Consider the following 24,435-nt stretch of genomic DNA (forward strand, 5'->3'; position numbering starts at 1 on the left):
TGGATTATTAAATAAATAAACTCGTTCTAGGACTGAATAGAAATTCAAGTGTTATTCAATATCAAAAAGTATTCAAATTTTTTTACGTCTGATTGTATATAAAATGATTTTTTTATTAATAACCGTAATGTTACTTAAAAACTATCATGATGTACATATACAAATATATATATCTTATATATACACACATTAATATTTCTTAATTAAAAGTTTTTGGCTAGAGTCAATTCGAAAAATCCCGCTTTCAGAGAAAATGACCAGCCATTGGCAATATTGGTTATATTTAATATAGAAGGCGGGAAATTTTGAATATATAGAATAGTAACATACATCAATTAGTTGAGTTAAGTAAAAAGACTTCTGTGATCATTATAAATTGTTTGGAACTGAATTGTTTTGTTCTTTGATATTTTAGCAAATTCATTTATGTTTTAATTTATTTTATAATATTTAACCAATGAAATTTGTTATTTAATTATTATAACGAATACGATAGAAATTCTGTGCATGTAAAATGAAACTATAATAAATTATAAACATCCATTTTCAAAAAGCTTGGATAAATTGAAACAATTTAAATTATATTGAAAAATTCCAGATATGCATTGATACAATTAAAATATTAGAATCGCAAAGTTCCATTGTAACGTTAAACATCACATTAAACTAAAAGACGCTAGTTCTAATGTGCGCCGCGGAGTGTCGACACATTAAAGTCGAATGGAAGACACTTGGTACATGGGTCATAACCTATAAAAGGCATGCGTTATATATTTGTACATACGGCTTCTTTCTGTTGTTAACTGCTTAAACTTCTTATTCGTGAATCGGTATTTCATTTTTATATGTCAATTAATTTATTTTTTATAGTAACGTCTTTTTTATATACTATATTAATTACGAGTTTCTAACGTGTACTAAGTTTTTCATCAGGTTATTTTGATCTGCGGTAATAACTTATTGTTAATTGCAACAATGATCTAAGTGTCATAATTGATAATTAAAGACATTACAATTTTGTTTATTTATAATAGTTATTCGATATTTTTATTTTAATTCGAAATTTATATTATATTTTATATATCTCTACCAAATATATTATATATATGTTTAATTTTAACTATTAATATTAAAATTCGTTTTTATTATGAAATTAATATTTTTTGCAGATTATAATTGAAAATATCATATTTAGAATCAGACTCATAATATCTCAACTAGGATGTGATAATCACAAAATAAAAATTATATTCCAAAATGAACGTTGTTAATACATTTCTAGTTTGTGAAAATTTTTTACTATATCAAACATTATTTTTACATGCAGATTTAAAAAATGGCAAATGCAGAATCTTTCGCAGAAGTAACGGATGTTGTACAAATTTTACGACAATGGGAAGAAGAACATACATCACCTACATATGATCCAATTCCAACGCTTCAAAGGTTAGCTGAGATCATAGAGCTTGAAACAGAAAATTACCTAAAAATGGATCCAGATCCTTTCGATGAAAGACATCCATCACGTACTGATCCAGAATGTAATTTCGGACATATTCTTAAAGTTCTTTTTAGAAAAGACAATTTTATGACAAAGGTAAATATAAAAAGAAATTTGCAATATATATAAATATGAGTGATCTAATTTGAAAAATATTATCTAGTTTTTAATCAAACATTTTTAAAAATTATTCTTTAATAACTTTTTCAATACAATATTAATGAATTGTGTTTTATTTTTAATATAGTTGATAAATGATTATCTAAGAGACACATATTGGTCACGGGCTGGCATCACAGGCAGAGATGTTAGAAAACTAAATATTGCTGCTTGTCGTTTAATGTTAGATATACTCCCAGGGTTAGAAACTTCAGCAGTATTTCAACCAGATATGGAAGGTCTTATACATAGATTATTTTCTTGGGCAGAAAAAAGTATAGAACCTTTGCAAAGTTATGCAACTGGTCTTCTAGCTGCTGCAATGGAGGTACAAGATATTGCTACTGGATTTAGAGAACAAAATGGTAAAATGGTTCCATTAATGTTACAACGACTACATAAGTTGCAAGAAAAAGCACAAAAAGATAGACAACTAGCATCTAATGCACGTCCATTTGCACATTTTGCCCAAGATGCAAATGATACATGTGATTCTGAGAATAAAGGGGTTCCTGGAAAACGAAAAGTTCGTGAAAAAAAAGAAAATGGAATTCTAAAAAATTCATCACAAGACATACACTTTTCTGATGAAGAAGTTGGTGATCAACAGTCAAGTGAAATGCCACCTGTTAAAAAATTGAAAAATGATTCTGATTGTGAAACAATTTCACCTACAAAAAATAATGATAATTCGTATCCAGAAATTATGTCTCCCCCACAAACTATTCCTAAAATTACTAATAATTCTGTTAATTTACAAATTACACCAACAAACAAACAAAGTGGTCAACAAAGTACACGTTCAACAAATATAAAATCAGCTAAACCTGCTTCACAAAAGTCTCCAAATCTATCTCAGACAAATAATACACCTTCTATGTTATTAGAAGGTAATTCTAATTCATCTTGGGCAGAAATGGAATCTTATGTTATTGGTAATATTCAAATGCATCCACCAACTTTAGCTACACGTCAAATGCTTATTTTAAGATATCTTACACCAATGGGAGAATATCAGGAATTTTTAGGTCATGTTTTTGAACAGAATGCACTTGATTTAATATTGAAATATATAAATGTTCGTGAAACAAAAGATAGCCGACTTGCTTTCGAAGCATTGAAATATTTGGCATCATTATTATGTCATAAAAAATTTTCAATTGAATTTTTAAATGTTGGAGGATTGCAAAAATTATTAGATGTTCCAAGACCAAGTGTTGCTGCAACAGGCGTATCAATATGTCTTTATTATTTAGCATACTGTGAAGATGCAATGGAAAGAGTCTGTTTACTACCAAAACACATAATTTCTGACCTGGTCACATATGCTCTTTGGCTGTTAGAAAGAAGTCATGATTCAGGACGCTGTCATGCAACAATGTTCTTTGGTTTTTCTTTTCCATTCAAAGTTATTTTAGAGGAATTTGATGCACAAGATGGTCTGAGAAAATTATTTAATGTGGTAAGTATTTATTACATCATTGTATTCTATAATCATAGTATAAATGATTTCTAGAATAAAACGAATTTTGTAATATAGATATCAACTTTACCTATTTTGAATATTGAGGAAGAACCAGCTTTAAATGATGATGAAGAATGTGCATCACGTCAAATTGTAAGGCATGTAGCTGTTGCATTAAAGCGATATATGGAAGCACATTTACATTTAAAAGCTGAACAATTGCAAAGAGTGGAAAATGTAAGAGCAGAACGAGATACTTGGCAGCCATCTTTACCTCCCTATAAGGTCATATATTTATTAAATTACTAGTGTGATAATAAAAAATTTAATGTGTGTATGTGTGTGTATACTCAAGTTTATATATAAAAGTTTACGAATATTATATATAAAGTTTACAAATATTAATATTGTTATGGAACTATTTTTTCAAATATTGATTATTTCAGGCTTGTAAACTGACTAGTGAAGAAGTGCAAGCAAAAGTGGAAATCTTGCAGGAATTAATGTCAATAAGAGCCGTGTGGCCACCAGTAGAAGAACTCCATCGTTTAGGAGGCATTACACTTTTATTACAGATCATTGCATTTGCTCGAGAATGGAACTACAGTGGACGGTAAGTGTTGATATTTCTATAATTAAAGTATTTTCTAATAATTAATGAATTATTTTCTTAGAGTTCATTCAACATCAAGTGCAGAAACAGTTCGGTCTTGTTTGGATGTTATTGCAATTTGTTCAGTAGTTCCTAAAGTAATGCTATTACTTTGTGAAAGAGTTGATATGCCAGATATGTCAATGACTATGGCAATTAATCTTCTTCTAGCTGCTGCAGAATGTGAGATAATTGCAGATGCAGATGTACAAAGAGCAGCACTTAGAGCTGTTGTTAATTGTGTCTGTGCACCTATAAATAGGGTATAAATATCTAAATAAATTGACAATATTCGTGAAAAAGTACACATTTGACTTATGCTAGTGGTATATTTTTAATTTTCAATATATTATATTGTTTTAAGGTGGGTGGAAATGTAGCCAGGTATTCTGTGACTGGTTCGGCCAAAAAAAAGACTAATATTCATAATAGTGAAGAACTTATACAAAAAATTTGGGAAAGTGTAAGATCAAATAATGGTATAATGGTAAGTTCATAATCAACAAATATATTTTCAAATATAAATAATTTTTACGTTTCATATATTATTGCGTATATCATGTAAATATATTAATCTTATATATTTTTTAAATTAGGTTTTACTCCAATTAATGATGGTGAAAACACCAATCACGGATGCTGATAGTATACGAGCACTGGCTTGTCGAGCACTTGCTGGTCTAGCAAGAAGTGAAAAAGTTAGACAAATTATTAGTAAATTACCAATGTTTACAGACGGTCAAATACAAGCACTTATGAAAGATCCTATTTTACAAGAAAAGAGGCAAGAACATGTCATGTTTCAAAAATATGCACTTGAATTGATGGAAAGAGTATCAGGCAAAGCAAAGCCAACAGGTGCTGAATATGAAATCTCTTTAGTCAGCTTACATAGAGTAAGTAAAATTTTTATATAAAAGTGTACTAAATATAAACAAATCATTTTATATAAGAAATAAAATTACTTTCTGATTTTGTTTATATTATAGGCAAATGTTGTTGCCCAAACAAGGATTCAATACAATGAACAACAACTCAATCAATTAATATATCAACATCTTGTATCAAAAGGTTTAAGTGATACTGCTTCAACACTATACAGAGAAGCTAATCTAGATTCACCAGCTGTTATGAAACCATTAACAAATTATCAACCATTTACTTATAGAAGTCCTGCAAATGTAGGGGTAAGTAAAAATTTTGGAAAGATTAGTTATGCTTTATAATTCTTTATAATATAATGATATTTATAGTATAGAATAATATATGAAAGTATATTATTTTTTGATTAGCTGATTTTTTAGTGATATTGATTTTATAATCATTTATTATATTTATAGATGAGAAATGGATTTTCTCCTGGTGCTCCTGTTAATTTATATAATACAAGCAGATGTAATCAAAGAGAAATTAATTGTAGAAATACTACTCCCTCATCTTCTACTCGTTTTATTTCTCATTCTGCTTCCTGTACCAGTTCATCATCTAGTAATAGTGGAATTCGAGTAAAATTAGCTGATACTCTTAATCAAAATACCACTAATAATATGAATCAACCAATTAAGTTACAAATTAATCAGAAGTAAGAGTTAATATACTTCTTATTTAAAAAATGTTGAAATTTTAATGATGTAATGTGTAAAATAATGATTATAATTTCATAGGAAATCAGTACAAAACGACAGACCACCATTTCTACCAGTAAACAGTCAATCCTCATTACAATTACAATCAAGTAGTTGTAGGTCATTACAAAAACAAATTTCTAGAGATCCTGGGGGTGGAGGAATTACTGGAGTTGCTACTTCCAATTTATCTACTATTACTCTTGATTCAATTATAACAGAATACTTAACTAATCAACATGCTCTCTGTAAAAATCCTATGGTTACGTGTCCTCAATTTAATCTTTTTGAGTAAGTTTGCAAGATTATAGAAGCAACCAAATTTATTAAAAAAAATATTTTTTCGTAAATAATTATATATTTTAGGCCTCATAAGTGCCCAGATCCATGTACAAAGAATTCCACACCTACAAATGTAACTGTAAGACTAACAAGAAGAGCATTAGGAATGGATGGTAGACGATTAGATAGAAGGTATATATATAGTCGTTTCTGTCCTGTGAAAACCTTTCGTCCAACTGATATTGATGGGACGTTTACTTGTTGTATTTTTACGGTAAGTAATAAACTTATATTGTGTTTATAGATTTATATAGATAAATAATTTTTATTTTGTATTACAGCCTTGTCAACAATATCTCATGTTAGGCACATATAATGGAGATGTGAAAATGTTCAATGCTCATACAGGAGTAGAGGAAGCGACATATCAGTGCTATGAATCGTATGTATATCATATGGAATGCAATCAACGAGGTAATCTATTATTAACATCAACTGCTTGGAGAAGTCCTATGTCAGCTCTTTGGAGTATTGGAGCATTCTTTGACATGAAATTGTCTTTAGAAAATGAAGATTATGTAGAATTTGGAAAGATGCAAGATAGAATAATTGGTACACAAGGAGAAAGTGCTACTGTGAGTAATCTCTTTAATAACAGATTATTATTACTAATTAATATATTTTTTATTATAAATTATTGAATATACTCATATTACTTTTTATTGCAGATATACGATATAGCAACTGGTAAACTTCTAATGACATTAACACCTTCTATTTCCAATCAATATACAAAAAATCGGGCAACATTTAGTATGAACGATGAATTGGTCTTAAGTGATGGAATATTATGGGATGTCAATTCTGGTAAAGAAATACATAAATTTGATAAACTTAATCAAACCTTAAATGGAGTATTTCACCCCAATGGTACAGAAGTAGTATCAAATACAGAAGTATGGGATTTACGTACATTTCATCTTCTTAAAACTGTCCCTACACTTGATCAAATGGAAGTTATCTTTTCACCTGTTAATAATATTATATATGCAGTATCATTAGATCAAGAAAGTGAAGATGAATCACATTATGTAACATCATTCAAAACATTAGATGCATTAGATTATAGCAATATTGGTATGCAATTTTTATTAAAGCAAAAGTATTAGACATTTTTTTAAATATAATAAAATATTGATTTTATAAACTTGTAGCAACGTGTGATGTAAAAAGAGGAGTTTATGATTTAGCATGCAATAAGTTCGATACACAAATTGCTATAGTTGAAAATTTGGGAGAATTTGATAGTATACAAGAATCCTGTGTCAGATTATATGATGTTGGAAGGCGAAGGGACGATGAAGATGAGGCTGAAGAAGATGATGATGATGATGATCTTGATGCTAGTGATGATGATGGATCAAATTCTGCATCTGATGATAACAATGCAGATGGTAAATTTTTGCTTAATCACTATTATATTTTATCAAAAAAAAAAAAATGTTCACATATACTTTTATGAATTATGGTGTTATAGTCTTTATTAGAATAGGTAGTATATAACTTCATAAATATTTTAAAAGGAAAAATATTATTTTTTTAAAACAGATGGTGATAATGCTGATGCAGCAGCTGAAGAAAATGGAGAAGATAATGAACAGAATGATAGAGAAGATAATGAAGATGATGAGGATGAGGATGAAGATGGTGCAAATGGTGATGACTCGGCAGATGATAGTCCAGATTATGAGCTCAGTCTTGATATCAATGATCTCTCAGATGATATTTCATTATCGGACATGGATGATTTTGAAATTTTATTTTCATGAACATTATTATCAACGATCTGTTCATTCCGGATCAGAAGATTTTTCGATGCATTCTTACATGAAATGAAAGTAAAAATATACTATGATTGCTCTATAACTCTATACCAATGAGTTATAATTGATGTAGTCATACTTAATTGAAGTATGATATATAGATCTCTTAAGAATCTATACAATGAGATGAGGAAATGAACTGTAACTGTTAACACGAATTTTTTATTGTGCGATAATTACACGGACTTGTGTTCAAGCTTGAAAGAAATTATTATTTTCATTCTATCGCTTTGGTTCGCCAGTAAGAAAATCGGTTGACAGAAAAAAATAGAGAGAAACTTAAAACAAAGAATAGTCAAGGATATGTGAAATGAATAATTTTATAAAAACGGCATTTCCATTTTATTAACGCCATTATTGTAAGTCGTTAATCATTAAAATGTTCATACTGAAAGTTAATAAGATCCATATTACCACTGTATAAAGTATCAAAAAAAAAAAAAAAAAAAAAAATATATGTTAAAGTTATGGAATTTACAAGAAATATAAGTTTAACGAACTTTGGATGCACGTATTATTTAATCTGATAATTTTATCTGACATTTCTTATATCTTCAGGGATTTAAAATATAAACTTATAATATATATTTTTTAGCCACTGAAGATTGCAAATAATTCATTCCTTTCTGTACAGTACCATTAAATTTTAGAATCTTCTGTTACCAAAGTACCAATATTGTTTATGTAAAGATTACGCTTCGTCCGTAAGTAAATTGATTTCTTAACTTAACTGAATTAATGAGACACTTTTTAAAACATTGTGTACGTTCCTAAAACCTATTTTCGGAATTGGGTTTAAAAAATTAATAAATCTTGAATGGTTTTTTTTTTTCGTATGTGCCGATAAGTGCATTACTTTTAGATTATAATGCATAGGTTTATATAAATATTTGAATAAATGATGAAATATTTGAAAGATCACATATTAAACCATGCAAATTCTTACAGAGATCCGATACATAAATATTAGAAAAGCATTATATTTTTGCAAATATGTATATGTTCGAAAATTCTTACAAGTAAATATTTAAATACTTAATTGTTCTAGCAATAATCAAAAAACTTAATTATGGAACTATAATAGATTAAACATCCCACTATGTTTTTTATTTTTTCTCCTTTTTGAATTTCTTCATATTTTAAAATCTCGTGTTAGTAATAAAAAAAAAACCTCAATGAATGAAGATCAGATATTCTTATTTCTATAAATAAGGAATAATATATATATATATATATATATATATATATATATATATATATATAAATTATACCTTGTAAAAAGTCAGTTTAAATTTGTCATTCATATTAATAATTATCTAATTTGTATAGATTACGAGTATGTAATAAAATGAATTGCAATTTGCCAGTGTAAGGTTAATCCATTTCTGATTGCTGTAAAACCCACGTTTCTTTAATTTTTAATAGAAACGTGATTCTCTTCTTCTATTTATCGTTATTTATTTATTAAGTGATAATTTACTTAATTTTATTTATTATTAATTAATTTATTAGTTAATCATGAAAATTTTGATATAAATATAAAACTGAAGGATTATGGTCAATTTTTTAATATAATAAAAAAGAATGTTGAATTTATTTTCGCGCCTAAATGAAGTTTGCTACATATGGTCGCTACAATAGAAATGTCGATAATATATTTTCTGAGTGTACAATTTGGTAATATGTGATGATATTAGATGTGTAAATAAAATAAATAAAACAAAATATTACAACTGCAAAGATAAATACAATTTTATAAAGATTAAACAAAATTGTAATCATATAATGTTTTTTTCATTATTGCATATACAATTTTAAAAACAAAGAATAATATTAAGTAATTAACTTATATGCATATTTCAAACACTACGTTTCATAGATACTATTTATATTGCTTTAAATTATAATCTTTAATGAAATCGTAATCTTAGAATAAATAATTTAGTATTTCATGTATTATGACATTTTTGCTTTACTTTCGACAATGTATGAAACATGGTTTTCGCCAGAAACCAACATACGTGAGTATATGGTTTCATTGCTGTTTGGTTAAAATCTCCGCTGAAACTGAAAAAAACATTTTCAATGTCATTAGAAAATTTAGTATTATTAAATACATAGAATGTAAAATAAAAAAATATTTATTGAAATTGTAATGAACAAATTATCATTTTATTAAGTTTGAAATAATTGTTGATTATATCTGTTTGCAGCAAGATAGCAAATCCAAATATTTATGTACAAATAAGAGCAAAAGAATAAGTATTAGAATGGAAAATGAAGCACTACCACCATCACGAGATAATCCTATCATCACGAAACTGGATGGTCCTATATTTCATTCTATTTTCACACCAGAATTAAATATTTTGTCAGAGTTATTTAAAAAATACAATTATACATTGAGAATCACAGGAGGTGCTATACGTGATATTCTTATGGATGTGAAACCAATAGATCTTGATTTTGCTACCACTGCAACCCCAGAACAAATGAAAGATTTATTTACAAAGGAACAAATAAGAATGATAAATACAAAAGGTGAAAAACATGGTACTATTACTGCAAGGATTAATGATAAAGAAAACTTTGAAATTACTACTTTGAGAATTGATCTTGTGACTGATGGGCGACATGCTGAAGTCCAATTTGTCACTGATTGGAAATTAGATGCTAATAGACGAGATCTTACTATTAATTCAATGTTTCTTGACCTTGAGGGTAACGTATATGATTATTTTTATGGATACGATGATCTAAAGAAAAGAAGAATCGTGTTTGTAGGCAATCCTACAAATCGTATACGAGAAGATTACCTCAGAATTTTAAGGTATGAAATAGTTTTTTTTTAATATTAAATTTGTAATATTGTACATTAAATTTAACATTTATTACAATTTATAGATATTTTCGATTCTATGGTAGGATTACAAACAACCCTGTAGAGTTTGATGAAAATACTATAAAGGCAATAAAAGAAAATATTTCAGGATTACAGTTTATTTCTGGTGAACGAATATGGTCTGAATGGAAAAAAATTTTGGATGGTAGATATGGTGGAGAATTAATGTTAAAAATGATAGAATGTGGTGCTGCATCATATATAGGACTTCCAAAAGAACTAGATGTAGAAAACTTTAAAAATGTTTACTATCGTGCATTGAATAATTCAGTTAAACTACATGCCATAACTTTAATTACTTCATTGTTGAAAGATGAAGAAGAGGTAATGATTTTGCACAAGAGATTAAAGTTGTCTGTTTATGAAAGAAACTTAGCATTATTCTTGATTCAACATAGAGAAGCAAAACCTTGTGAAAAACCATTAAGGCCATATCAGCTTCTAATAATAAATTCAAAACTTAAAATATCAGATACAAAAGAATTCGTTTGTGAAGTGTTAAAATATAGAGGAATGATAGAATTCTGTAATGAAATTAATAAATGGATAATTCCAAAGTTTCCAATAAACGGTCATATGATAAAATCATATGTACCACATCCAAGAATGGTAGGACCAGTTCTATATAATTTAAAAGAAATATGGTTTGATAAAGATTTTAAAATTAGCTTGGAAGAACTTATAAAACATATAGAACCAATAATACATGAATTAAACGAAAATAAAAAATAAATATAAGAAACTATATCCTGTTTTTCATTATTTTAACTTTATATATATTTCAATAAATCATGGTGAAATTAAATTATTATTACGTATCATTAAGACTGTTCATCACTTTTGGTTTTATAATGATTTATGCTAACAATGAATATAGGTAATTCTTAATCGATTTTGATGAACAAAATTTCATTTTAAAAATGATGGTTTAAACGAGGATACGGCTTTTTTGAATTTTCGAAAAAGCTTTATTTTCTTTTTTTTTTTTTTTAATAAAATTTTTTTTAATAAAAAATAAAGCTTTTCTTACTACTATTATTTTTACTATATTTAAGTCGCATTTCTACATGATTTCTTAGCAATATTTAAATTAAAAACTAATAATTTTTTGACAATATATGAATTAATATTTTTTTTTTATAGTAAATCTTGATGAAAGTTATTGCTTCATTCTGTGTGTATATAATATATATATTTTTTCCAGCGAAAGACAGAAAGAGAGAGATACTGTTCTTTTTCCGGTAAAATGTGTCAAAATTATTAATATTAAAAAATTCTCTTCGTAATAAATGGAATTAAGCTGGTTTTTTCCTTGCTTTTGTCAGATATATTACTATTTTTACTACATAAAAAAATTTCTGTCACACAATAACTCGGTTGTTATTGTTTACGCGTAAGAAGGATATAATCTAACAAGCTTATAACCTATTCAATAGATACAGAATGGTAATAGTATTTCCCTATTGCACTTGTAGTTCATATCTTGTCCATACATATCGCTGGAATAACATACACTACGCTCGAAAGATGATGAACAGTCTTGAACAAATGTTTAAGAAGCGAAAAGTTTTGTGGCTTATCAACAGATGTCACAATTGTAGAAAATTGTAGTCTTTTCGTGATCTTTCACAAATGCATTCAATGATTTATTTGATATAAATATGTATCGCGTCACTACATAGTAAAATATATATTCGTATATGAGCATATACGTATGTATGTTCCAGAGAATATTTCTTAGTTCCTACACAAGCTTAGCGAGGTTAAAACAGCTGTTTCTACTGGATGGTTGCATTGACAGGGAGATCGACAGTTAAGCGAATGATTTATCCAAAATTAGTTCTCTTAAATGATATCGCGAATATTCCGTGGAGAAAATGAAAATGTCGCTGTCAAGAGAAAACGTCAAATCGACACCTTGAAAATTTTTAACGACAAGTAAGATAGTATGCCTTTATTGTAACCTCTTATTAACTTTACTTGTAGGTTGAACATTTATAATATTATTATCTAATTATTAATAAAATAATTAAATTATTCAAATTATTTGAAAGTATTACGACATTATGGTGTGAAAAGACATTATTGCATATTTTACGAAAAACAGACGCACTTATATATATTTATTAGTTTTTTAATTAATTTTATCTTGCTAAAATTAAAATAATAAAATATAATAATTCTCTATGTTTGCATTCTTTAATGTTGCATCATGGTTCAATATAGTAAAGAAATGTTTTCAAGGTCAAATGAATAATCAAATGTTTATTTTAATTTATTTTTATTTTTTATATCTTATAGTGTAGCAGAATTGCGAGAAGATGTGGAATATCAAGTACAATTTAATGCTGGAGAAAGGCGTATGGCTATCATGGTTTCTTTGTCACCAGAATTTCCGCTTGAAAAGCCAGTTCTTAGAGTTTCCCCGCCGATAAATCATCCTTGGTGTAATGAACACAGTGAAATCATTAGTGCACCAGGATTACTTAATGTAAATTACATTAAGTTATAAACAAATTTTATATTAAATTCTATTTTTATATATATTTCCATAGAGAGATAAATATTATTATGTAATTATCATCATAAATGTTCTAGTTTACAGTGCATAGTGATCTTGGTCGTGTTGTTCAAGCTATCATTAGAGAATTCAGTAAAAATCCGCCTCAGGTAATAGAATATGTTTCGCCTGGATCTGCCAAACCACATAGAGGTATGTATATATCTTTCAAAAGTTCTTTTACTGTTTTATTTCATACTTTTCAATGAATAATTTTTATCAAATTAATTTTTAATGTATGAACGAATAATTAATCCCATTACAGACTTACAAGGAAGAAATTCACCATCCTACTCGCTTCAACAATATGCAGATATTCCACCTACTTCTTATAATTCATATTATAATACACAGTTTCCACAGTATTCAACCTCCGGTACAAATCCTTGCATTTATAACTATAATAATACAAATTCTGGCAATACATATGTCACAGACAACCAGTCAAAAACATTTGACTCTACATCACAGCATTCGACATTTATTTCATCCTCAATAAGTAATACACTTCATAATGCTAGCCCTTCTCGATACACAACAAATCAACACAGAACAACATATCTTAATTTACATTATGCAAATACTAACTATCATGCAACGTTACCAAGCTGTACACAAGCGAAAACTGTGCAAAGTTTCGTATTCCCTGAACTAAATAATTTGTCCAATGAGGAATTGAAAAAACTTAATGAAGATGAAGATAGGCAAGATGAATTTCTTGAAAAACATTCCCAATTAAAGGATGTTAACATGGCTATAGAAGATACTATTGATTGGGTAGAAAAGACAGCAGGTATGTAATAAAATATAAAACTATAATACTTATATGTAAGTGTGTGTACGAAGAAAAAGAAATTAATAGTTTATTAGTAATAAAATAACAATAATATATTTTTTTCATAATCTTTTTTTCTATCCTAGAAGCCAATGTAGCAAAGGAACCTGAATTAAAACAATTACAAGCTAATGTTGCAGAAAAAATACGAACCGTAGCTGTATTAAAAGCTAGATACGATCAACTAATACAACGATACAATAAATTGTCAGAAATTTTCACACCAGATCAGATAAAAGAATGCCTAAGGCAAGCAGCGGATGAAAGTCACGAAGAAAGTGAAAAAATTGCAGAAGATTTTCTAAATGGAAAAGTTGACGTAGAGCGATTTCTTAGCACGTATATCGAATGTCGGAAACTAGGACAAGCAAGAAGAACTAAAGAAGAAAAATTGGCCCATCAATTGAATGAATTGAAACGAGCTGGTTATTAAATTAATATATAATCATTTTTTCTATGAAACGAACAAATTGTAAATAATCTCTAGATAAATTAAATAATAATTTGAACTTGAATAGCATTCTTATATTTATCAAATATCTATATTATTAGGGCACTCGCTGGCAGAGAGAGAGAAATACGATTTTTATAACATGATTATGTTGTATTACTGCTTGTTACACACAATTTTTTGAATTCATTCAAACTGGTAGCATTCCATAAAAGGTATAAAAAGCTAATAAATACAGAAGTTTACTGAATGTAAATTTGACAGATACCATGCTGCAATGTACATTATGAAAGTATTATAAATTTAAACAAAATTCTTCAGTATCTGCACTATAACATTATTCGATATAATCCAGTTACTTCAAAATGTACTTATTTTGATAAAAAGAGATGAATTTAATGGGCCATTGCATTATATATGTTTCGTTTATATTTTCAAAGAAGCACTTTTTTTATTATGTAAATAAATGTGCAGAAATATAATTAAACCGATTTTTAACAATTTGCTATTCAGTGATATTAATAAACTTATTTTTCCTATGAATGTTCCTAATAAAATCTCATGTTTTCATACATGCTTTGCTATCCATTAACTATAGATTTTATGGCTGCATAATGTTATGATATAGAGCATTCTAAATATTTATATCATGAGAAATAGACAATACATTTTCGGAATGAATTTTTATAGCTATTGGTTCTTCTGATTTTTGTTAGTGATTAAAATATAATGGAAGGTATATTATTATAAATAAAAATAAACAATTTAGTATTATATATTACAATGTTGTATTTACGATTTGCATTAATCTGTATAAACATTCAGTCAACATTATTATCATGAATGAAGTATGTGCATTTACAATTATGTTACAACACATTATAAAAATAATACATGGACGATCTTATATCATTTTATATCGTCCATTCAACATTAAAAGAACACATTTAATTGATATACTTACACGAACCTAAACGGAACTTAGTTTTCTTCTTTTAAACTTATCATGGATCAACAAAAGAAATCATTATATAACGAGTACCCTTGGTTACTTTCAATCCTTCATGATAATGTGTCAGTCTTCCAGGATGCATCAACATCCATCCAGGTTTCGTATCGGTAACCGAACAGTTATATCGGATAAATCTACATCCACCGCCTTCATAGTCGACTCCAACTTCGTTAAGAGCGATATTAATTGTGTACGTCGAACTATCATGATGCGGCCTTAACGATGGTTGTTCATCTGGTCGGTATCGAACAACGAAATTCATTATGGCGCGTGGTGGCTGTTAAAAAACAAAATATTTGAAACATTTCACGCTATAGTTTATCTACAATTAATAAAATGACATGTAATCTTACATCATGATAATATCCCGTGAATACTAATTCCTGTAGAGGTCTAACATATTCCTTCAAAAAATACAACCATTGTGGTTCAAAATTAATTTGATTCATGTGAATATCGCGAGTTGGTACATTCTCATAACCACCTGATAATCTTGGATCCTATGAAAAAGTTTATTATTTATAATTTTTCTTTTTATTCGTTGTTTGTTTATTTTTTAATAATTTGTTCGATCACAGGGAAACTCACATGATTAGTACCATCGGACCAATGACCATACGTTTCTACGACATTGATCAACTCTTTAGTAAATCGTCGATTGGCAATAGGGAACCAATAAACATCTGGACACGGCTAAAATATAAAGAAAAAGAAAGAGATAATATGGATGTTAAAAATATCGATGGTCAATTTATATAATGAATGAGTGAAAATAACATCTATTATACATGCCTGTTGGGGTTTATGATTCAGATCGAAGTTCAGACTATAATTTTCGTGTATGTATCTTTTCTCCCAATCGAACTTATTATCCAATATTTGATAGAAATCTGGATGCGTTAATTTGATATTGTAGGTATCCGGATCAACCAGATGTCCAAAATCTAATCTGTTACTAACATACATGTGAATATAACGTTCTCTGTTGATATATGCAAAAGCCATGTCTGGATCCAAATCGTCGACCGAATAGGAGGGACGTGTTGCCTTGTTCTTTATGAGTGTGGCATTGATCAAATAACAATTACTAATGAATGGTACATTCCACAAACCCCTGGAAAATATAAATTAAAATCATTACATTATAGATCATTAAATGTTTCTTTAATATCTATAAGATGATTTTCTTCAGAAGAAGAAAAAAAGAAGAAAACATATGAAAGATTGGTTTGAAAATGCTCTGTCATCTCTAAGAAAGCTTTACATCATACGTTAAGTATTCTGCAGGGTTGTTTGTTACTCAAGCGATATAGATCATCGTGTTGTTTTTCAGAGGTCATCGTTTAAATGTTTTGTACCGTAGTCACTTTGCTACTGTGATTGCTTGATGAGCATACTGACAATGGGTTATGCATAATTATCCAATTGAGATTCATAACTCTGTCACTGGTAGCTGCGTGCCCATCGTACGTGGACCATTTGTATTTTAGGCTGTAGGGTCAGGCGGATCTGATCCCTGAGCTTTACTTTTCCAATAGTGAGCAGAAGTTGTTCTTTGAATGCTCGGTAAGAGGAGTCCGCATAATGATATTTCTGATATAATCGATAGTAGATCGAAAAGCTCATCGTACATGTTCAACGGGAAAAATAAAAGCTCGAAAAGTTGTGTGTCTCGAGAAGGAAAAAGAAAAAAGAAGGAATAAACGCGAAAAGAAAAATATCTTATCAATCAATAAAAGATCATTTGCAATTGATCGTTAAACTTCAGCAAGTTGATAAAGAAGATGTACGAAAGATCATTTCGATTTTAGATCAAATGACCAGATGCAGATTTTTCTCGTTGTTGCTGTTAGCAGCTTTGGTGGTGAGTGCGAATGCAGCAAAGGGTGGAGGCTCTCGCGGGACTGGTAGAAATCGTGGCGGAAGAAGAATGTACGGATCTTTGACTATACCTATGCCACATCGAAATTCTGCAAGTGCTCGCTATTACGAGAACAAAGATGTGAGTTCGATATTGGCACATATAAGAGAAGAGAGGGGGGGGGGAGAGAAAGAGAGAGAGAAAGAGAGAAAGAGAGAGAGAGAATATTTCTGACGGACAATTCTATTGTGTAGGGTGCAAAAATTGTCAAGGCTTCTCATTTCGAATTGGATTATATGTTAGGAAGAAAGATCACTTTCTTCTGCATGGCCACGGGATATCCAAGGCCTGAGATTACCTGGCTCAAAGATGGTATAGAACTTTATCATCACAAGTTTTTCCAAGTGAGTAGGAATTTTATTTTCTTTTTCATTCAAATAGAAATTATTCTAATAATTTGTAGGTACACGAATGGCCGGTTGGGAACGATACAATAAAATCAAAGATGGAAATTGATCCTGCCACACAAAAAGATGCTGGGTATTACGAATGTCAAGCCGACAATCAATATGCCGTTGATCGTCGCAGTTTTAGAACAGACTACGTTATGATATCATATTAATTAATTTAAACTTTCTATTCACTTTTGTTATAATCGAAGAACATTGTTCGAATTTGATAGAAACTTAATATGCACATATAATAATGTTATTGTAACATGAAATGTAAGACTGACACATATGGAAAGATGTCACTGACAATCCCTTTTCAATTTGTTTTCTTTTTTCCTTAATAAATAAATAAAAAAAAAAAAAAGAAAGAAAATGGATTCTACTATCTTATTATAATGCATTTTAGTATTAGATAATATGATAAGTTGATCTTATTTATCTTGATAATCAAGAGTATATCATTTTAAAAATACAATGTCAAAGTTTATTAGATGATAGAGTTCAAGTACTCTTATCGTTAACATTTTTCACCATATAACGATATAAATGCAAATGCAGATGTCCCCTAGCTCTTTTTCATTAGGACATGATTGGCTTCCACCACAAGGGTTATAAATTTGTAAAGTGAGGTATGAAGTATATCGAGGAATGGATTGATAGATATAGTAACGATTGCGCATTATAATAAAAAATGAAATAAAGTAGATCAAGCTGTTGAAATTTCAAAAAAAGAACAATAAACGAGGATTAAAGATGTTTTTGATGAAAATTGAATTTTCTATGAAAGTGTACAATTATTACAATACGTAGTTAATTTTAGCATTTTTTATCGATATTTTTCTTAAATCAATTCAAATCGTTAAGAACGGCATATTCTCGCTTATGAAAATTTTTGGACGCATTAAACGTTAAGAATAAAATGAAGAAGAAAAACATTAAATATGTGCGCATGAAACACATATGAGTTAACAGTATCTGCTGCAAGTTCCATAATAGATAGGAGAGGACACTAGGGGAGTAATGAGTAGGTGGCTGTCAGTTACATCGGAGTTCCGTGTGATCGTCGAACGTTGTTTGCATACGGTGAGTAAGTTTGACAAGTCCGTGCGAAAGTTACACAATTTTCAAAAAGTTTCATTTACTCGCATGACTCGGTCAACTTAACTCAGTTCGTAATTATTAAAGATGTACGTTTAAATATTGATTAATAACTTTTTTTTCTTCATTTAATGGCTTAGAGATCATTGTGATAATAACAAAAAAAAAAAAACTATATTTTTACAGAGCACGATGCGATACGCTACATTTTTGATTATTTTGTTGACCATGTTATTGTTAAATTCACGCGAGAGTTTTGGTAGAAGAGGTCGAGCTAGACCTAGAAGTAAATCTCGCGTACAGATAGGTCTACCTATCACTGGAAAGTATCGTGATACAGAGAGTGATCAGTATTACAATAACGATAATGTAAATATAAAAAAATTTTGTAAAACGAAGTACTTTTTATAATCGTTTACTATATATTTCTTATAAACTATTAATTCTTATTTTCAGGGAGCCAAGATATTACTAGCCTCTCATTTTGATTTAGAGTACGTATTGGGACATAAAATAGCTTTCTTGTGCGTTGCACGTGGTAAGCCGAGACCGCATATTACATGGTTCAAAGATGGAACCGAAATTTACAGTCACCTTTATCTGCACGTCAGTAAAATCCAATAGATCATTTCATTTCAAATTAATAATGATCTTTATCCTTATTATTGATCCAACTTTCTTTTAACAATAGGTACACGAATGGCAAGTGGGTTCCGATAAGGTCAAATCTAAACTCGAGATCGATCCTGCTACTCAGATGGATGCAGGTGTCTATGAATGTACCGCCGATAATATGTACAGCATTGATCGGAGATCATTCAAGACTGATTTCTCCATCGCTTTCGATTAAAATTGAATGTAACGCTCTAAAGAGGTAACCATAGGTTGACTTTTTATTAGATGAAAAACATGCCAGTGATTAACGTGAGACGCAACAAATAAATCTAGCGTGTTATATATGAAGACGTAATAAAAGAAAAAAAAAAAAGAAAAAAAAAAGGAAATAAATAATAATTTAATCTATAAAAATTGAACAGTCACATAACTCGATGGGAATATCATTTTAATTCATAGTAAGATGTTACTCACCTGCGTTCATTCTTGACAATTTCCATGTAATCGAAGCTGCGAGCATAGAATCCATCGTCCGTAATGGCACCCCAAAAATTACTCCATGCTTTGTATGGTCTAACAAGCAAAGGAGCGACGATATTTCTTTGTTGTTCAACCAACAATTTCAAGGCATGTTCATTGTCAAGATGGGCAATAGCATCGACCGAAAAGTATCCAGTACAGTCTTTCAACAAGCAGTAATCCCTGTGTAAGAATTTCTTGAATATTATGTTAATCTTAAAAAGATGAATCTATATATACATATATACACATATTAAGTTGATTACATGATTCATACATTGCTAAATTTCTCGCATGGACTTCATCTATATCATCGCTCGGAAAAATTTGTTTGACGCTCAAATATTCTTCTCCAATAGTATCGATGAACTCTTGTATTGTCTGCTCGTGATATGGAACATTGTTGTGAATGAAAAGATGCAATTTAGATTTTGGATAGGTCTGTCGATAAACGGATAATAAAAATTCTTCTAAAAATGGTACTGGTATATCTACGAACAATGCGACCAAAATAATCGGAAATGTATCAGGTTTTTTAACATCCAATTCGATCACATCATCCCAACAATTCAAACATCCTTCCTCAGGACTCCAGGCGCGTGCCAAATAATTTCCTAAAGAGTTTAAGGCTAGCTTACTGTAACCATTACCGTGTACTATTAAAGGTATCGTATTGTAAACCGTGTTTTGAAGATAAGCTTCTTGTCCCTTGAATATCAATTCGACGTCGGCTAAAAATATGAGAGCGAAAATATATAAATACCATCGTTCAACGCCATTTAAAATAAATATTCATTCGAAATTTGCATACCTACTGCACCATAAAGATTTTGGAATATTTCGGATTTATGATCGAGTTTAATCTTGTGCTTTTCTCTCAAATCTTCATCAAGATAAACGTTCGTATAAAATAATTGATCGTCTTCGTGGTCTTCGAGTGTGGCAGTATTTAAAATGGCAAAAATGTCGGAGGCGTAGCCCATAAAACCACCGGAGTTTAAATAACGCTTTCCTCCTGTTACGTGTGGATATTTTGAAGCTAAATTCCGATCTGGCCAACAGGAACCCTCCGCTGAGAAAAGTACTCGTGCTTCAGTTTCCTTAAATTTCTCGATGATTTCGGAAAGCGGAGTTAGGAATATAACGTCATAACTGAGAGGACACATACATATTGATATAATTTATATCATCCATCATAATATAATTCTTCGTTCATATAATTATTCTACCTGTCCGTAAAGATAATGATTCTCTCCTTATCATCTTGATATTTCTTTAATGCATCTTTGAAGAGATTTATCTTATATCCACCACCTCGACTGGTTTTGACATTACCCCCTCTCCATTCCTTTCCTAAACCAAGAATCCGCACGCGGTCACGAAATCCGTAGACTTCCGTAGACCGAATATATCTTTTGAAACCATCGGTTTCATTTGAGGCAACAGTGAAAAGTAGAATATCTGGAATGATAAAAATGAAATATTTATATATATATATATACACATATATACATATACATATATATATATATAACATTTATGAAAGTTGTCGATTTACAAAATCAACACGATTAATGCACTGTTTGAACGATGATCTCAGTTACCGATCGTAAAGCAGTCCCTATTATGAAAAACCGCAGTACGTTCAGCGAATGCATAGTAATAAACGTATTCTCTGCTTATGGTTTCGAAAAATCTACAATATTTATGCATCACATATGCTTCTTTAATACGTAATCGATCGTCTGTTATTTTCTCTTTTTTTTTTATTTCTTTTTTATATATATATGTTTTTTTAATGCATTCGATTAAATTGTTAACTATAGAATGGACGGCATTATAGAACAAACATGGTAAAACATTTCCTCTTCTTCAATGGCAATTATACCGCGGAAGAATACATTCATATCGATGACATATAACGGCGCTACTTTTTACTATGCATGTATCACGGCATAGTGTGTATTTTAGTAGTATGTGTTCATTATGATCGTAACTAGCCCACGCGTTTGAACCAGCCATCGCAAACGAAAAGATAAACTTGCCGACAATGAAATTCTTTTTCCGTTGATGAACTCATTTTTTTCATTATTATTGTTATTATTGTTACTTTTTTTTTTTTATTAATATAAAACAATAATACGAAAAAAGCAAAGTATATCTATTTAACGGTGGCCTCTTATAATCTTACGTTTCCAAAGTCACGTATACTCTTTCGAAACGAGCGGTGTCGTTTCCGGTTATAAAATGACAAAAATACGACTCGATTATAAAAAAGAATGTTATCAAATACATATAATAAAATACATTTAAAACGAAATCATTTATGAATAGAAACGTTTGGACAACTAAGTTAAAGAAAAATAGGTTGATCTCGTTGAGCCAATTACCGATGTAAACTATGATGAAACTATATTGTTCGTTGATATGTTAAAATTTGATGTTTTATTTTATTATATTTCTATCAGAAACATGAAATGATATTTGACGATTGAAAAAAATTAAAAAGAGAAAAAGAGAGCCTTTTATATATTAAAATATGTTGATTTTATATTGAAATGTAACTGTAAAAAGAAAAACAACAATTGGTTCCGATCGCGCGATAATCTTTTGAAAGCGTAACAATAGATCAATAGGAAAAAAGAGAACAATTGACAAGAGATTTTACCTATTTCCTACAACACTCGTTGCTTTTTACAAGTAATTTATGACCAATCGAGATATTACATAATTGAGAGAACTTTCGTCTCTTTCCAAAGTTGTTTGCGGTTACGGAGATTATTGCGTTGTCTTCGAGAAGTAGAAAAAGTGAACGGTACTTTGTTCCTTATTTCTTCTTGTCACTTTCGCTAAATTTTCCTTATTAAATGAACCGTAACATTATTTCAATCGAGAGAGAAACTCTCGATTATAACTTTTAATCGTTGATCGAATAATAAATATAATTATGCAAATTTAAGATATATACATAAGTATCATAAAATTCTTTTCCTTTAGAGGAAAAATAAATAAAATTTTAATATAATTTTTATATAGACAATCTAACGTAGAATAAAATTTAAAAATTTTAATAATAATAAATAATTTCTAAATACTTATGTTTTAATAAACAATTAATCACAAAAAAAGGGAAAATAAAATATATATATATGTATATAAAATATAAAATGAACGTATATATATATATAAAATATAAATATAAAAAAAATATATATATATATATATATATATATATATATATATAAAATGAATAAATATAGAAAGAAATGAAAATTGATAAGAAAATTCAAATAAGAATCACAAAAGGAAAGGAGAAAATAAACGGTGATGCTTTAAAGGTGAGATTTTGAATGAGAAGAAGGAAACTATTTCGATAATGTAAACAAAGATGAGTTTACCATTTGATTCCGACGAGTCCGTGTTCTCACTGACCACGTGGTAGGTCAAAAAAATGCTCCAGATCAGGCACCATCCGATTCTTTTGATCTGCATTTTCGAAATGGCAGATCAATGTAATCACGAAGAAAATCGTCGACTCTACTTATTTGACCCTTTTAAATAATGGTCACGCGACGTTTAGATTGCGATAACGAAATCAACGATACATAACTCGAGCTCACACTTTCGATTGCTGTCTTCGACTGAGAGAATCGCGTTAAATGCTTTGAAGGACTGAAAGACCGGGTTCCTTTTCTTTCTCTCTCTCACTCTCTTTCATTCCCTTACTGTTTCTCTGTACTACTCTTACTCCCACACATTTCGGAGGCAAACTACTATCCGTAAAGAGGACGTTAGGCTTTATACAGACACATCTTTTTCATCCCGCGTAGAAATCACGGCGTAGGGATACCATTTAGCATCCCCGAGAAATATCTCGTGCGCGCTTTAACTTCTCATTCGTGGCATCATGATTACGCGACTATACATCCTAACGATACTCTTGTTTTAAAAAAAAAAAAAAAAAAAAATAAAAGAAGAAAAAACATTATAATTTTCTTTTCGACTAGACGTATTAACTCGACTTTCTTTTTCTTTTCGTGTTCTCATTATTTTTCATTTTCCTTGTAATATACGTTGATAACATCTTTTTCCCCGTTGTCTCTCTCTCTTTCTCTCTCTGTTCTTCTTTGTCAGCTCTCTTTCATTACTGTCAAAGATATCACTCGAAAAGTGAGGTTAACCGTGATCGTTACGCGCTCGAAAACGGCTTAATACGGGCATTAAATGTCTCAGATGATTATTATGATTTTCTTTTTGGTTCTTGGCATTCGCCGTTATTTCGTTGTGACAGGATGCGTTTCGTTCCGAAGTCGTAACTCAGTATATACTCGAGGGTGCATGTCATTCGCTTCCGTTCGAAATGCACTACCGCGCGCGCGTCATTACCGACATATTCGATCGATCAATTACCATTGTATATCGTTACCGACATATTTAATCGATGATCAATCAGGTATAATTTAATAATTTCATAATGATAACGATTCTGTTAACTGTAATAACATTATAAGACACATTTATTTTCAAAAGCATCACATATGTTTTATAAGTAGCATCCCTTTA

General features: G+C 29.5%; 6 protein-coding genes across 16 annotated transcripts; 5 read left to right on the plus strand and 1 right to left on the minus strand.

The window, feature by feature from the left end:
• The first annotated feature begins 689 nt into the window (after window positions 1–689).
• On the plus strand, window positions 690–8,071 carry mahj (LisH and WD40 domain-containing protein mahjong). Of its 3 annotated transcripts, none has more exons than XM_035863321.2 (16): window positions 690–759; window positions 1,328–1,597; window positions 1,749–3,122; window positions 3,201–3,410; window positions 3,572–3,738; window positions 3,800–4,040; window positions 4,142–4,264; window positions 4,374–4,673; window positions 4,767–4,964; window positions 5,118–5,359; window positions 5,442–5,693; window positions 5,769–5,958; window positions 6,026–6,319; window positions 6,413–6,821; window positions 6,899–7,138; window positions 7,293–8,071. In XM_035863321.2, the coding sequence occupies exons 2-16, from the start codon at window positions 1,337–1,339 to the stop codon at window positions 7,511–7,513; spliced, it is 4,722 nt and encodes a 1,573-aa protein (XP_035719214.2). In that variant the 5' UTR covers window positions 690–759; window positions 1,328–1,336; the 3' UTR covers window positions 7,514–8,071. The 3 variants fall into 3 exon arrangements, with proteins under 3 accessions (XP_035719214.2, XP_035719213.2, XP_035719215.2); XM_035863320.2 differs by having other exon boundaries at window positions 702–830; XM_035863322.2 differs by lacking the exon at window positions 690–759 and adding an exon at window positions 814–949.
• Window positions 8,072–9,182: 1,111 nt separating this feature from the next.
• On the plus strand, window positions 9,183–11,206 carry LOC118440673 (CCA tRNA nucleotidyltransferase 1, mitochondrial). Of its 5 annotated transcripts, none has more exons than XM_035864041.2 (3): window positions 9,183–9,244; window positions 9,781–10,397; window positions 10,472–11,206. In XM_035864041.2, exons 2-3 carry the CDS (start codon window positions 9,838–9,840, stop codon window positions 11,199–11,201), a joined length of 1,290 nt encoding a protein of 429 aa, XP_035719934.2. In that variant the 5' UTR covers window positions 9,183–9,244; window positions 9,781–9,837; the 3' UTR covers window positions 11,202–11,206. The 5 variants fall into 5 exon arrangements, with proteins under 5 accessions (XP_035719934.2, XP_035719935.2, XP_035719936.2 ...); XM_035864042.2 differs by having other exon boundaries at window positions 9,203–9,341; XM_035864043.2 differs by lacking the exon at window positions 9,183–9,244 and adding an exon at window positions 9,264–9,404.
• Window positions 11,207–12,145: 939 nt separating this feature from the next.
• Window positions 12,146–14,767, plus strand: Vsp37A (Vacuolar protein sorting 37A). Its single transcript, XM_035864044.2, has 5 exons — window positions 12,146–12,407; window positions 12,771–12,960; window positions 13,068–13,182; window positions 13,295–13,822; window positions 13,951–14,767. Exons 1-5 carry the CDS (start codon window positions 12,319–12,321, stop codon window positions 14,295–14,297), a joined length of 1,269 nt encoding a protein of 422 aa, XP_035719937.1. The 5' UTR covers window positions 12,146–12,318; the 3' UTR covers window positions 14,298–14,767.
• A 312-nt stretch (window positions 14,768–15,079) lies between these two features.
• Window positions 15,080–24,230, minus strand: Plod (procollagen lysyl hydroxylase). Of its 2 annotated transcripts, none has more exons than XM_035864038.2 (9): window positions 23,271–24,230; window positions 21,102–21,333; window positions 20,684–21,024; window positions 20,150–20,603; window positions 19,828–20,055; window positions 16,120–16,441; window positions 15,916–16,020; window positions 15,681–15,827; window positions 15,080–15,604 (listed from the first exon to the last, which is right to left on the minus strand). In XM_035864038.2, exons 1-9 carry the CDS (start codon window positions 23,362–23,364, stop codon window positions 15,320–15,322), a joined length of 2,208 nt encoding a protein of 735 aa, XP_035719931.2. In that variant the 5' UTR covers window positions 23,365–24,230; the 3' UTR covers window positions 15,080–15,319. The 2 variants fall into 2 exon arrangements, with proteins under 2 accessions (XP_035719931.2, XP_035719930.2); XM_035864037.2 differs by lacking the exon at window positions 23,271–24,230 and adding an exon at window positions 21,477–21,612.
• On the plus strand, window positions 16,644–17,966 carry LOC146872876 (immunoglobulin domain-containing protein oig-4). Of its 3 annotated transcripts, none has more exons than XM_085658418.1 (4): window positions 16,644–16,893; window positions 17,181–17,329; window positions 17,443–17,592; window positions 17,652–17,966. In XM_085658418.1, exons 1-4 carry the CDS (start codon window positions 16,887–16,889, stop codon window positions 17,808–17,810), a joined length of 465 nt encoding a protein of 154 aa, XP_085514544.1. In that variant the 5' UTR covers window positions 16,644–16,886; the 3' UTR covers window positions 17,811–17,966. The 3 variants fall into 3 exon arrangements, with proteins under 3 accessions (XP_085514544.1, XP_085514545.1, XP_085514543.1); XM_085658419.1 differs by having other exon boundaries at window positions 16,645–16,893; window positions 17,184–17,329; XM_085658417.1 differs by having other exon boundaries at window positions 16,647–16,893; window positions 17,139–17,329; window positions 17,652–17,965.
• LOC118440677 (immunoglobulin domain-containing protein oig-4) lies at window positions 18,646–19,691 on the plus strand. 2 transcript variants are annotated; one of them, XM_035864048.2, is made up of 4 exons: window positions 18,646–18,723; window positions 18,925–19,107; window positions 19,195–19,344; window positions 19,430–19,691. In XM_035864048.2, exons 1-4 carry the CDS (start codon window positions 18,661–18,663, stop codon window positions 19,586–19,588), a joined length of 555 nt encoding a protein of 184 aa, XP_035719941.1. In that variant the 5' UTR covers window positions 18,646–18,660; the 3' UTR covers window positions 19,589–19,691. The 2 variants fall into 2 exon arrangements, with proteins under 2 accessions (XP_035719941.1, XP_035719942.1); XM_035864049.2 differs by having other exon boundaries at window positions 18,673–18,827; window positions 19,430–19,682.
• Window positions 24,231–24,435: the final 205 nt, after the last annotated feature.

This window comes from Vespa mandarinia, chromosome 7, assembly GCF_050613455.1.
Source record: "Vespa mandarinia isolate Hongniang chromosome 7, ASM5061345v1, whole genome shotgun sequence".
In the NCBI taxonomy this organism is placed as follows: domain Eukaryota; kingdom Metazoa; phylum Arthropoda; class Insecta; order Hymenoptera; family Vespidae; genus Vespa; species Vespa mandarinia.

Bases quoted from the DNA above. Each gene is read 5' to 3' on its own strand.
- mahj (XM_035863321.2), top strand. From the start codon at position 1,337: ATGGCAAATGCAGAATCTTTCGCAGAAGTAACGGATGTTGTACAAATT. The intron at 3,411-3,571 runs GTCATATATTTA...TGATTATTTCAG, and splicing joins CATCTTTACCTCCCTATAAG to GCTTGTAAACTGACTAGTGA. The intron at 5,694-5,768 runs GTAAGTTTGCAA...TATATATTTTAG, and splicing joins CCTCAATTTAATCTTTTTGA to GCCTCATAAGTGCCCAGATC.
- LOC118440673 (XM_035864040.2), top strand. From the start codon at position 9,526: ATGACATTTTTGCTTTACTTTCGACAATGTATGAAACATGGTTTTCGC. The intron at 9,589-9,780 runs GTGAGTATATGG...ATCTGTTTGCAG, and splicing joins TTCGCCAGAAACCAACATAC to CAAGATAGCAAATCCAAATA. The intron at 10,398-10,471 runs GTATGAAATAGT...TACAATTTATAG, and splicing joins GATTACCTCAGAATTTTAAG to ATATTTTCGATTCTATGGTA.
- Vsp37A (XM_035864044.2), top strand. From the start codon at position 12,319: ATGATATCGCGAATATTCCGTGGAGAAAATGAAAATGTCGCTGTCAAG. The intron at 12,408-12,770 runs GTAAGATAGTAT...TATATCTTATAG, and splicing joins TTGAAAATTTTTAACGACAA to TGTAGCAGAATTGCGAGAAG. The intron at 13,823-13,950 runs GTATGTAATAAA...TTTCTATCCTAG, and splicing joins TTGGGTAGAAAAGACAGCAG to AAGCCAATGTAGCAAAGGAA.
- LOC146872876 (XM_085658417.1), top strand. The intron at 17,330-17,442 runs GTGAGTTCGATA...TCTATTGTGTAG, and splicing joins GCTATTACGAGAACAAAGAT to GGTGCAAAAATTGTCAAGGC. The intron at 17,593-17,651 runs GTGAGTAGGAAT...AATAATTTGTAG, and splicing joins ATCATCACAAGTTTTTCCAA to GTACACGAATGGCCGGTTGG.
- LOC118440677 (XM_035864048.2), top strand. From the start codon at position 18,661: ATGAGTAGGTGGCTGTCAGTTACATCGGAGTTCCGTGTGATCGTCGAA. The intron at 19,108-19,194 runs GTAAATATAAAA...TCTTATTTTCAG, and splicing joins AGTATTACAATAACGATAAT to GGAGCCAAGATATTACTAGC. The intron at 19,345-19,429 runs GTCAGTAAAATC...TTTTAACAATAG, and splicing joins ACAGTCACCTTTATCTGCAC to GTACACGAATGGCAAGTGGG.
- Plod (XM_035864037.2), bottom strand. From the start codon at position 21,585: ATGCATAAATATTGTAGATTTTTCGAAACCATAAGCAGAGAATACGTT. The intron at 20,056-20,149 runs GTATGAATCATG...ATTCTTACACAG, and splicing joins CATGCGAGAAATTTAGCAAT to GGATTACTGCTTGTTGAAAG. The intron at 16,442-19,827 runs GTGAGTAACATC...TATATTTTCCAG, and splicing joins ATTGTCAAGAATGAACGCAG to GGGTTTGTGGAATGTACCAT.